Source organism: Platichthys flesus, chromosome 9 (genome assembly GCF_949316205.1).
Source record: "Platichthys flesus chromosome 9, fPlaFle2.1, whole genome shotgun sequence".
Taxonomy (NCBI): domain Eukaryota; kingdom Metazoa; phylum Chordata; class Actinopteri; order Pleuronectiformes; family Pleuronectidae; genus Platichthys; species Platichthys flesus.
The window spans coordinates 678,378-690,799 of NC_084953.1; the positions used below are offsets into that span (position 1 = coordinate 678,378).

The window sequence follows — 12,422 nt, forward strand, 5'->3', positions numbered from 1 at the left end:
ATCGGCTTCTGGAGTTGTCTCACCTTTACCCGAGTTTATTGGTATTATAATCAGTGTTAGTATTATTATCAGTATTAGTATTTGCATCAGTATAACTATTATTACAACTATTATTATCAGTGTCAGTATTAGCATCAGTATAAATATTATATAAGTATTATTATCAGTATCATTTCCATTGATCAAACCCAAAGGTTTTAATGTGATAATGAACAAATCCTACTCGTTGACTTCCGGAGACAGGACCGACGTCAACCCCTGCACTCTTATTGTGAAGGGAAATCAGCCGGAAGCTGCCTGGTTTTTCACCCGGAAGTTAGCTTGCATGTCGGGGTTGTGTTCGTGGTAGAAGCTACTTTTCTCCTCGATGGCGAACAGAACCGTGAAGGATGCGAACAGCATCCACGGGACGAACCCGCAGTACCTGGTGGAGAAGATCATCCGGACCCGAATCTACGAGTCCAAGTACTGGAAGGAGGAATGCTTCGGCCTCACCGGTCAGTAGCATGTTAGCATGTTAGCATGTTAGCCAGGGAGCTAACTTTAGCGGAGGCTAACGTTGATAACCAGAGGATTTCACTTTTCTCTTCCTCATTTAAAATCACTCAGTTAACCGGAGATCGTCAAGTTAACACTGGTTTAGTGAAGGAATAAACCGAACGAGCCTCAACTCAACTGGCGACACGTCACTGTGGTGGAGATATTATAATACTAATATGTGAATAAAACCAGGTAAACCTCAGGTCACGTGTCACCGTTAGTTAGTCATTTTTAATTCTTTAGATATTTGTTCTGTAAAAGAGAAGAGAACTTTAAAAGTGAACATTTTGGTTCCTCGCTGCTCGAAGTGAGATCTCATACCTGCTTTGTTTATACTGCCACTTATTAAAGTTAACAAATATTAGCTTTTAATATTTGATGAAACTAACAGAAGCATTGAATCTGTAACTAATGATTCATTTATACTTAAATAACCCGTTGATGACTTTGATAGATGTTGATTTTAAAACATATAAAAGCAGCACGATAATAAACTTTATCAGTAGAGTTATTGTTTATAAACGGTCATTTCAGTCCTTCCTTGTCTTAAACACTCGTTCTGGCAGGAACTCTGGTTTGATGCATGTAGAAATTGTTTATTCTTTGTTTTACCAGATAAAGATCTAGAAAGTTATAAAACAACAAACCCCAGTGTCCACTTGTCTGATAGTAAAGTTTGATAGTAAAGTGTTGTGTGCAGCCGCTCTGTGTCGCCCTCTGTCCTGATTGAACCCGACTCTGATCGGCTCATGTCCTCACTTCCACAGCCGAGCTGGTCGTGGACAAAGCCATGGAGCTGAAGTTCGTTGGAGGAGTTTATGGAGGAAACATCAAGCCCACCCCCTTCCTCTGCCTCGCACTGAAGATGCTGCAGATTCAGCCGGAGAAAGACATCATCGTGGAGTTCATAAAAAACGAGGATTTCAAGTAAGAGCCAAGAAGTTCTGTCAGACGTGGTTTGGGAGTCAGTCAAACAGAACCTGGACGAACGTGCTCACACGGTCCAACTCTTAACGTTCAGGAAGGTTCATCAGTTTGTTGTGGTCCCGTCATCTTTTCCTTTTGTCAGCTACCTCTGTGGGATCCCTCAGGTCCTGGTCAGTCGTGGACTTAACTTCATTCAGATGTTACCATCAGTCCAGTAGCTTCAGTAGAGTCACATGGACTCGTGTGGTTGACTTGGAGCAAATGGATTTCAGCAGATGACTCGATATCACAAACACAAGTTGGATGAATGAAGTCTAGTTTGCTGCATCCAGGCTCACGTGCAGTCCTGAGTTCTTACCTGAGTCACAAATGAGTGGCTGTTTGTCACAACGACAGACTTGGTTTCCATGATTCTCAAAGACTTTTGCCATATAATCCATATATTATCCTAATCGACGTCAGCCTCCTCATTCTGTGCCCTGGGTTTGTCTGCTCCTCCTCTCCCGTGTTTCACTAGATATGTTCGTCTCCTCGGAGCCATGTACATGAGGCTGACGGGCACTGCAGCGGACTGTTACAAGTACCTGGAGCCTTTGTACAACGACTACAGAAAGATCAAGAGTCAGAACAGGAACGGAGGTGAGTCGTGAACGTGGCTGAACGGCTCCTCTGGAAAACATGTCACTGTGCCTCTGATCTATTTAATATAAGATGAAATAATTCCAGCATCGTTTCGTGTTCTTCTTTTCAGAGTTTGAGTTGATGCACGTTGACGAGTTTATCGACGCGCTTCTTCACGAAGAGAGGATGTGTGACATCATCCTGCCCCGGCTTCAGGTGCGACTACATCACGTTTATACGCTCAGCTTGTTTCCTAGGCCAGCACCACTAATGTGTGTGTGTGTGTAACAGAGGAGACAAGTCCTCGAGGAGGCGGAGATGTTGGACCCACGCATCAGCGCTCTGGAGGAAGACCTGGATGAAGTGGAGACCAGTGATGAAGAAGATGAGGAAGAAGACAAGGTGAAAAAAGTTTATTAAAGCAAAACAATGTCTCTTTAACTGAGCAGCAGCGCCCCCTGCAGCCACACGCAGGGATTCATTCTGTCTGGCTCTGTTTCCGAGTGATGAAGTGGTTGACATGTTCAGGCAGTAGAACAGTGTGTCTGGTTATAGTGGCCCACATTTTAAAACTGGTTTCCCAGCAGCAGCAGCAGGAGAGACTCCAGACCCCTGAACCTCACAGACGGAGTTACCGGGACAGTGACCGGCCTCGTCGCTCCCCGTCACCTCGCTACAGACGCAGCCGCTCGCCCAGACGGTGGGTCTTTGGATTGTTGCTCACTTTACTGAGGGTTCATCACTTCCATATGGAAAGAAAATGTCCTGAATCAAATCCTTTGCTTTTCCCTTTTTCTTCCTCAGGAGGAGCAGATCTCCGAAGAGGAGGAGGTATGTTTGTTTTGGATGAAATTCGTTGTCACATTTTAAACAGTGTTTTGTGTCTCAGGCTCTTTGAGTGACTCTGCTGTGTGTTGTCAGCCCGTCACCGCGGAGAGAGCGCCATCGCAGCAAGAGCCCCCCCCGCAGACACCGCAGCCGGTCCCGGGAGCGGCGTCACCGCTCCAAATCCCCAGGTCAGAAAACAGGTATGAGCCCCACTGCCCGTCTGTAGGGAACTGTCATTGATTTGTGATGTAATGGGATTCAATGATGTTTGGTCATGGACTTTAACACAGAGGAAACCATCTGGTAATAAAGAGCTGAGTCACTTGATGATATGTGATCATGGTTGTTCTCTTGGTTGTGAACCAGGTCACCACAGGAGCCACCGACATCGCAGCCACTCCAAGTCTCCAGAGAGGTAAGAGGGTTCAGATCATCAGGGTCTCCTCCAGTCTGGTTCATTGTCTGTGATAAAGTGTGAATCACTCTTTTAAATATTTGCACTAAACAAGATTTTGTGTGTTTCTCGTCACAGGAGTTCAAAAAAGAGCCACAAGAAGAGTCGGAGAAACGAGTGACCTCCTTTGTACTGTACATCTTTTTCTTTTTCCATCGGAGCCTCGTATGAAACGTGACTTCTGTTTTTATGGTCGTGTCGTTCTGAGTCTGTGAAGCTTTTGTTTCAAACCTTTTCTGTTGATTGAGTTAATAAAGATTCTGATCGATTGGTCCTGAGTCTGTGGAGGTTTTGATTCCCGAGTCCGACCAGAGGGATTTTCATTCCGTCTCATGAACGTTCATTTGGAGGTCAAAGGTCTCAGATGAAACTAATTCTTCTCTTGTGAACGTGTTATCTGAAGAAACGCCTCATGACTCAAAGATAAACTGATCAGAGGTCAGAGGTCACGGTGACATGTCATGAATGGAATATAAACACTTGGAGGTTCTGACACTGCACAGGTTGGCGTCTCTAAGCCACGCCTCCTGATGGTGAACTCCTCCTTTATGCTTTTGAGTTCAAACAGAACGTTTGTCTTCACTTCTTTTTAAAATATTCACTTTTACTGTATTTTAATGGCTCATTCAAATAATTAGGAAAATGTTCATCTCTTAAAAAACTTCAGCCGTTTCAAATGTTTCTGATTAGTATCGTGTCTGAACTCTCAAGTGCTCCTCTACTCCAATAAACTACAACACCGCCCCACAAGGCGTCAGCCGCCTCAAGGCTTGTTTATGAAACACAAATCTGAACTGTCATGGTAGGGAGACTTCCCCCTGCGGCTGTCAGAGGAGGAGCTGCTCGTCACTTCCTGACTCCAGTGACAAGACGCTGGAACGACGCCTGTGCACCATCGAGGAAGAACCAAGTAATGTTCATGAAGAATCATGAATGAAATGACCTCACCTCCTCTCGTCTCCTGTGACTCTGCAGCTGTGTGACGTCTGACTGCGGAGCGGCGTTATATGGAGCTCGCGACGCGACGCGCACTTTCACTTTCACTTTCAGACACTTAACTTTCATTTGTGTGTAAAAGACAGAATGATCAACATGACCTGAAGGAACCTTGGTGTCACTCGACAGTCGACTCCCTCACTGCCAACATTAGATTAGATTACAGGACACAAAGTCCACACATCCTCCAGCTCACACTAAAAACACACACCTTCAGACGTCACCTTGAATAAAGTTTAAACTAACCAGTTAGTAGCACTTACACATCACATGTCACTCACATGTTGCACTTTGTAGTTTGTCTTTCCTGAAGAAATTGTTCTTTCTTGATTTTTGTTATTCTGGTTTGTTCCTTCATGGTTGATGCTTATTGTGAGTCGCTTTGGATAAGAGCTTCAGCTCAATGCAATGTAATGTAATTTAAATGTAAACTGACACACACACACACACACACACAAACGCACACTTAACTTTCAATTGTTCCAAGGGAAGTGAGGGACTTCCGGACCCTGAGGGTCCAAAGTCTGGACCCTATGATTGCAAGAGTGAGGACGGGAAACTGGGACATTTCTACCAACATGGTCCAGAGACTTTGCTGTTCCTCATAATGGGTCATTCAGTGTCGACAGAATTAAACTCCTCAGAGAAAGACCAATAAAAAGGTCACAATGTGGAAAGACAGAAGATAATAAGAGATGTGGGGAAAATATATAGAATGTAGGGACAGAAAACAAACGTTTAGACAGAAAAAAGATTAAAAATGATAAAATAAAAGAGATTAAAGGAATCAAAGTTTATGTGACAATAAACTTTGATTTGATTTAGAAAGTTGGAAAGAAATGACATAGATCTCTGTATCGTCCATTTACAGGTTGTGGCGGAGAGAGAGAACTCTTACTGCTGAGTGAAAAACAGGAAGTGAGGGGGGAGCGGGCGGAGGGAAGACGACTTACCTATCCACAGAGGTGCAGAAAAAGGGAGGTGAAACACACACACATCCTTGTCTTTGTGATATTGTGAGGTCACAAGACTACACCATGCATTGTGGGATCCACCTTTTCTGTCGGGTGTACAGAACTTAGAAGAACCAGGCTGGACCCTGAAGTGGTCCTTAACCGGAATGTCACTTCAAATGATCACTCAGACAAAATAGAGTTCCCAACCGGACTAGGAACCCCCTCCTGAGGACGTGTCAGGTACTTAGTGTTGTGCAATAGTGCTTAAAAAGAGTTACCATAGATAGGTGTGCCTTTAGGCAAACAATACATTTGGTTATCAAAATAAAATATAAAACATTAATATTTAAAATATTAATATGAGATAATAACTTTAGTTGGATAAAGTTCTCGCAGGGCACCACCCTTCAAAGAAGGGAAAAGAGCCAATTTATTGATTAAGATCAGTCTCATTCAGATCTAGTTCGATTAGCAGTATCAATATTTATTAATCAAAATTATATAATGAACTGTGACCGTTATGGACTTCTTGACAGTGTAGCGGTTGGCAATTCACTTATGCAACGATAATGAAAGAACATATGTGAAAGAAAACATTTATTATGAATATAATAAAGTATAGAAACACAATTTACTAACAACGTATTAACTTAACAATTAAAATTCAATATAAGAAATACACTTTACAGAGTTTAATTTTCAACATTTGTTAGTAAATTTAATACAGAGTGTGTTCTGTTTAATAAACTTTACCAACAAGCTGTTTCTTAAAGGAGCGAGCAAACGTTTCCTCCACATCAGAAACACATGATGACTGCAGCCAGTTTCCACTTAATATGATTTATAGAATATGTTTCAATGTTGTCTTCCTCTAATAATAATGTATGAATCTCTCAGACCTGAAATCTGCTGTTACATATGCATCACTATTATTAACCTCAATATTACAACCACTCTGAAAACAATTGAACAGGTATTCTATAGATATAGAAATATATTGAAGACTTTTTAATACGTTTATATTATCACCACCACCAGAACATTCTCAAGCTACATGTCGTTAAACTCAAACGTTTCCTCACGTTGAAAAACCAACTCCACGACTTCTCCCTGTCAGTCACTGTGATCTGACTCCGTACGAATACAAGCTGAATTAAAATGTGATCATCAGTGTTCACAACAGCTGAATCTATAAATCTAAATGGATTTACTTTCCCTGAATTAGATGAATGCAAATAGATTCAGATTGTGTGTGGATGATATTTGGTGGATTTATTTCTGAGAGTCTTTCAGTCTGGACAGAAACCTGTTGACTTCTTGGTTGTATCTGATCTTCTCCAGAGCCTGGATGCTGCTCTCCTGATGGAAGGACTTGATTGGTATCTCCACCGCCTTCATGTGATACTGGATTGACTTCTTAAGCTGCTGTTGATTGAAGCGCAGATGTTTTGCGTAGATGGTGAAGAAGACTTGTTGTTCAGCAGGGTCAAGATCCTCTTCGAGCAGCTCCTTGTAGATCTTCTCAGATTTGGCCTTGGTGTTCTCTGACTTTGCAGAAATATTTGCGAGGTCTATTCTCATCATAAATGAGGAATCAGGATAAAGAGAAATCAACTCCTCATGGGCACGGATCCCTTTCTCTATCAAGCTCTGACTTGAGCGACTGTCCTTCTCCCAGATCTTCCACTTGTAGCAGAGTGCAGCACATCTTTTCAGATAACGTTCATCCGGATGTAGCTTCAGAGCCTCTTCTACCAAAGCCACAGCCTTGTCTGAGGAGGTGAAGGTTCTGTAAAACCACAGCAAAGGTTTGATTCCACTGTAGCTGCTGACGGGGTTTCTCAGAACCTTTGTAGCTAACTCACGTGCTCCACTCTGGTCTATTTGTCCTTTCTTAGCGAGTTGCTGGAGGTAAACAGCAGCAAGGAACAGGTTATCTGGATCCTGCTCTTTGGCTTTTCTCAGCTTCTCCATGATGTCTTCCTCGAACCCTGTTCCGCTGTGTTTGGACATGTTAACTAACGCTAACACGTGGCTGGTCTGCCACTCCACCACGTCCGGCTGCATCCGGATGGCTCTCTGGAAGTAATCATCTGCCAGAAGCATCTGTTCTCCACTGAACTTCATCAGAGTCCAGGCTTTCTCAGCACAGATCTCCGGGTGCAGCTCGTCCTGCGATGGATCTTCAGTCATCAGGACGTCGATCTTTGAGAGACAAGCCCGACTCTCTGCTAGTTCTCCCTGGTGATGGTGCAGCCAGGCCTGGTTCCCGTAGGTCACCACCAGCCAGGGACCCTCCTCTGCTCCTCTCATCCGCCTGAAGGCCTCCTCGGCTCTGCTGAAGAAACTCCTGGCTTCTTCAATGGACCCCAGCTGGAAGTGGACGAACCCCTGCAGGTTGTAAATGTGTCCCAGCCACTTGCATCCTTCCTCTGTGCCGATGTCCTGCATCATGTCCTTGATTCTCAAAAGTTTGTTCCTGCCGGGCTCCAGATCCCAGTTGAAGTGGCACTGCAGCGCCCCCAGTCTGCCCTCCAGGGGTATTTCACTCTGAGAAGCACTGATGGAAGATTAATTATAAAAATTAAAACACATTGTAATGTAAAATTCCCCTGATCAATGTCTTCCTACTGTTTTGACTGTTTTCTGTGCACTCTTTTTGTAACAGTGATGCCTGACAGCAGACGGTCCTGTCTGTTCTCTGTTTTGTTTCCTGTTTATCACATTGTATAAAAACCTTTCTTGTTAACATCTCGTGGTTGCACTCTGAGCCATGTGGCTGTGTAACCCTCTGCAGAGCTAATAATTAAACTCTAAGACAACTCCGTCTGAAAAAACTCATTATTTCTCCTGATAATTTTCCACGAAAAACTTGGCGTCACGAACAGGATCCTTGAATTGTAGATGTGCACGATTTCATACACTTAATTAATAAGGATGGGAAACCAGGGAAGTGAGGGACTTCCAGACCCAGAGGGTCCAAAGTGTGGACCCTATGATTGCAAGAGTGAGGATGGGAAAGTGTGACATCTCTACCAATATGGTCAAGAGACTTTGCTGTTCCTCATAATGCGGCCTCTCCTCAACGCCTGCTTTCCTCCTCCTCAATGACAAAAGCCTCCTCGATATGATGCAGTGACAAGACCAGACTCTACCAAGCAACGAAGAGTCCGTCGCTGACTGTCTGACTCGTCTGACTGTCCTGTTTGACCAGCACAGTGGCACCTCAACTGGTTGACCAACCGGGTGCTTCTGAAACACATCTGAAACAGGCCTTCCTGAATAGTCTGCTTCCTCCACTACTGGCAAAAAGTTCAACAGCTCCAGAAAGGACAGCTAACCACGATGCCGATTGCGTCAACACCGGTGAGGCCCCGTAGTCAAGATGGCGCCGAAAGCAGAGACAACAACTTCACTTTACAAGGAAGAGAAGGGCGCGGCCATGGGCGAGGCTTCCCTCGACGCCTCCCACTTTGCAGAGAAGAGTGTTTCATCTGCAGACAAAAAGGACATTGTGCAAAGGACTGCCCCCAGCAGCGAGAAGACACAAACACACAAACACACAAACAATGTTAAATTAATTAATTCTTTTAAGAACATGCCTCAACTCGAACTGTGTGCTAATGGCAGTGTTGCCACAGTTACTTTGAAAAAGTTACTTTACAGATTACTTGATTTTAAAAGTAACTTAGTTACTTTACAGATTACTTGATTTTAAAAGTAACTAAGTTAGATTACAAGTTACTTTATTAGTTACATTCAGCAACTGCCGATAACTCCCCTGCCGCCTCAACATAAAAATTACAACTGATTTTGCCAACACTCACTTTAATATAAACTGCCGGAGGAGCCCCCCCGCGCGAACGGAGGGTTCCCCCAGCGGGCGCCGTAGCTGAGGTGATCCCGAGAAGGAACCGACACGCGTCCAGAGTCGCTGCCGCCAACCGCCGTACCCGGTCCCCTCCAACCGGTCCCTGCCTTCCGCACCGTCGACAGACTTTGCCCCGCGGACCAGGAGAAAAAAAAAGCCCCCGCACCAGAGATGCTATGAGGCGGCGGGGACGAGAACCCCCCCCCCCCCCAAAAAAAAAATTGAGGAATGCCGCACACCGAGCCTCCGGCGGCGTGGAGAAGAGGGCGACGGGGCGACTTCTCCCCCAGCCGCAGCACGTGCCAAGCGGTTTAACCACAAATACCAAAATAGTAACTGACTTGGAAATGTAACTTTAATCTGATTACTGGTTTAGAAATAGTAACGCTTTAGATTACTCGTTACTGAAAAAACTGGTCAGATGCCAGTAACGTGTTACTAAGTAAAGCATTACTGGCATCACTGGCTAACGGTCACAAACTCAATTTCATGGTCGACTCTGGTGCAGGTTATTCTGTTGTATGATGTCTGATTTACCCACATCTCCTTAAATGAGTGTTGCTTTATTTGCTCTCATGGCTCAACCGTTACAGTCAAGGGAAATTTAACAAAACCTCTCCCGTGCACGGTTAACAAACTTCCCATAAGGTTTGAGCATGATTCTCTGTTGTCTCGTTTATGAATCTCTGTTTTAGCTTTTTCCCGATGATTCTCTGAATGTGTCAATTATTGTTCGGTTGTAGACTCCGGCACCTACGCCAGGATCATGTTTGTGTCATTCAACACCATCACCCCAGCTCTTCTCTAGGACAAGCTGACACAGCTGAGCGTGCCTGAGCCCACCTGCAGGTGGATCACCAACTTCCTGACCGACAGGAAGCAGCGCGTGAGGCTGGGGAAGCTTGTCTCTGACACCCGGACCATCAGCACTGGAGCCCCGCAGGGTTGTGTGCTCTCTGCTCTCCTCTTCTCCCTCTACACCAACAACTGCACCTCCAGCCATCCCTCTATCAAACTCCTGAAGTTAGCTGAAGACACAATTGATAATGGATTAATTTCCAATGGGGACGAGGCTGCCTACAGAGAGGAAGTAAACAGCCTGGCTTCCTGGTGCAGCCAGAACCACCTGGAGCTGAACGCTTTGAAAACTGTAGAGATGGTAGCAGACTTCAGGAGGAGCTCAGCCCAAACCGCCCCCCTCACCATGTGCAACTCCCCAGTTAAAACAGTTGTGTCATCGCAAAGGACCTGAGGTGGATGGAGAACATCACCTCCACCATCAAGAAAGTGATGGTTGAGTTCTACACAGCCATCATTGAGTCCATCCTCACCTCATCTATCACCGTCTGGTTCTGATTCTGACAACAAACCCTATTTGCCAAAACATTTCTTTCCTCATTATGATAACTTAACTCATGGTAAAGATCACATATCTAAAGTGGGGATGTCATCTGTGATCACGGAACATTGGTTTACGAAAGGTTTCTCCACCTTTGCTCAAAACATTGTCCGGCATGAGTAATCTGCGCCACACACAAGGTTGGCCGGCCAGTGGCTGTAATCAGCCAGGCAGCACACCCACCACACACTCAACCTTTGATAAATATCAAACCCTGGGCTGATGTCAGTATCAGGGAGTAATACATTTATAATATCAACTTATCAAATACAGCCGACGTATACATTTAAAAATGATTCTTAAGATGATGTTATCAAACCATTTTGACAAAGTTTTACCATAAACGTTATTATAAAGAATTCTAAATGAAATGAAATCGCAAATGCAACCGAATGGATAGAACGTTCAAATCTTTTCTGCACCGTTTATCATGTGAAATAAAAGTTTTCATATCAACATAATCACAGACACAGATATGTCTGTGAAAGTCAGTGCTGCTTTAATTCACAATATTCGTATTAATAAGGTCAATACACAATATGATGTGATGAAACAAACACTGTCACTGACTTAAAGGATCATTAGTGTTCATGAAGAATCATGAATGAAATGAACTCACCTCATCTCGTCTCCTCTGACTCTGCAGCTGTGAACGTCTGACAGCGGAGCGGCGTTATATGGAGCTCACGAGGCGCTTGGAGGTTCTGACGCTGCACAGGTTGGTGTTTCTAAGCCACGCCTCCTGATGGTGACTCCTCCTTTATGCTTTTGAGTTCAATCATCAGAACGTTCACAACATTTCTGCTGCTGTTTGTCTTTACTTCTTTTTAAAATATTCACTTTTACTGTATTTTAGTCTCTCATTCAAATAAATGGGGAAAATGTTCATCTCTTAAAAAACGTCAGCGGTTTCAAAAGTTTTTGATTAGTTTCGTTACTCAAAAAAAGATCGGTACACAGCGCCCACTTGGGGACGGAGTGGTAAAGTCTCTGTCAATTTGTCTCTTGTGTGTTTTCAGAGCTTTTCTGATCACTCCTTGCATGTCCCTCTCTCTCTCTCTCTTTTTCTCTCTCCCTCTTCTCCTCAACCTGCCGTCACACACCTTCCGACCTGCATCCACACATTTCACGTAGACATATAAATATCTTCTGATACTTTAAAAGAGCGTGGTCGCATCTCTGATGGATCAGAGCTTGTTCTAAACTTCCATTGTTTAAAGGGGACATATTATGCCCATTTCACCACAGTTGATATGGCTCCTTGGCGTCTTAATGAAATGTCTGTAACATATTTTGGTCAAAATACCACAAGGATCATTTAAAACAGCCCTCCTCAGATTGACCTGTTTTGAGTGCCCCGCCCCCGTCACCCCCGGTGAGCCTGGCTGCGAGAGCCCCAGCTCCCCAGTGCAGCCCCGCAGTGGGAGCAGTGGGAGATTGAGCCAACGTTTAGAGGAGTCCCAGGGGTCCCTTGTTTATGCGGCCACTTACATGTCTGAAGGGTAGCAGCAGCGAGCTAACTCTAGCTGGGGGGAGCTCGGCTAGCGTTAGCTCGCTCGTCCAAGGCTATGTAGCGAGACTCCCTACATGGGCATGGTGTGACTATGACGTTTATTTAGGTCGAATCCCATTTGATGCACTACTGCATATCGTTTCTGAAATAGAGGAACCACAACAAAAACATTTTGGGGACATGACAGATACCAAATTAACGTGTAGAAGCACTACACAAGAGGAATTTTCATAACATGTCCCCTTTAAAACTCATGGTTCTAGCTTCAACCACGAGGCAGATCAGAATTTCTTTGTCCTAAATTCCCTTTGTTTAAC

At 44.3% G+C, this 12,422-nt stretch overlaps 2 protein-coding genes across 4 annotated transcripts; one reads left to right on the plus strand and one right to left on the minus strand.

Annotated features, from left to right (window-relative positions):
• The first annotated feature begins 286 nt into the window (after positions 1 to 286).
• prpf38a (pre-mRNA processing factor 38A) lies at positions 287 to 3,643 on the plus strand. 3 transcript variants are annotated; one of them, XM_062395240.1, is made up of 10 exons: positions 287 to 497; positions 1,308 to 1,467; positions 1,985 to 2,106; positions 2,219 to 2,304; positions 2,380 to 2,490; positions 2,673 to 2,788; positions 2,893 to 2,919; positions 3,010 to 3,104; positions 3,283 to 3,331; positions 3,449 to 3,643. In XM_062395240.1, the coding sequence occupies exons 1-10, from the start codon at positions 368 to 370 to the stop codon at positions 3,489 to 3,491; spliced, it is 939 nt and encodes a 312-aa protein (XP_062251224.1). In that variant the 5' UTR covers positions 287 to 367; the 3' UTR covers positions 3,492 to 3,643. The 3 variants fall into 3 exon arrangements, with proteins under 3 accessions (XP_062251224.1, XP_062251222.1, XP_062251223.1); XM_062395238.1 differs by having other exon boundaries at positions 288 to 497; positions 3,010 to 3,116; XM_062395239.1 differs by having other exon boundaries at positions 289 to 497; positions 2,676 to 2,788; positions 3,010 to 3,116.
• Positions 3,644 to 6,117: 2,474 nt separating this feature from the next.
• On the minus strand, positions 6,118 to 11,216 carry LOC133960767 (interferon-induced protein with tetratricopeptide repeats 1-like). The gene is made up of 2 exons (XM_062395605.1): positions 11,212 to 11,216; positions 6,118 to 7,882 (listed from the first exon to the last, which is right to left on the minus strand). Exons 1-2 carry the CDS (start codon positions 11,214 to 11,216, stop codon positions 6,595 to 6,597), a joined length of 1,293 nt encoding a protein of 430 aa, XP_062251589.1. The 3' UTR covers positions 6,118 to 6,594.
• Between the last annotated feature and the right edge of the window lie 1,206 nt (positions 11,217 to 12,422).

Excerpts from the sequence above, each read along its gene's own strand:
- prpf38a (XM_062395238.1), top strand. The coding sequence starts at position 368 with ATGGCGAACAGAACCGTGAAGGATGCGAACAGCATCCACGGGACGAAC. Across the intron at positions 1,468-1,984 it reads ATAAAAAACGAGGATTTCAA|ATATGTTCGTCTCCTCGGAG; the intron begins GTAAGAGCCAAG and ends GTGTTTCACTAG. Across the intron at positions 2,491-2,672 it reads AAGATGAGGAAGAAGACAAG|CAGCAGCAGCAGGAGAGACT; the intron begins GTGAAAAAAGTT and ends CTGGTTTCCCAG.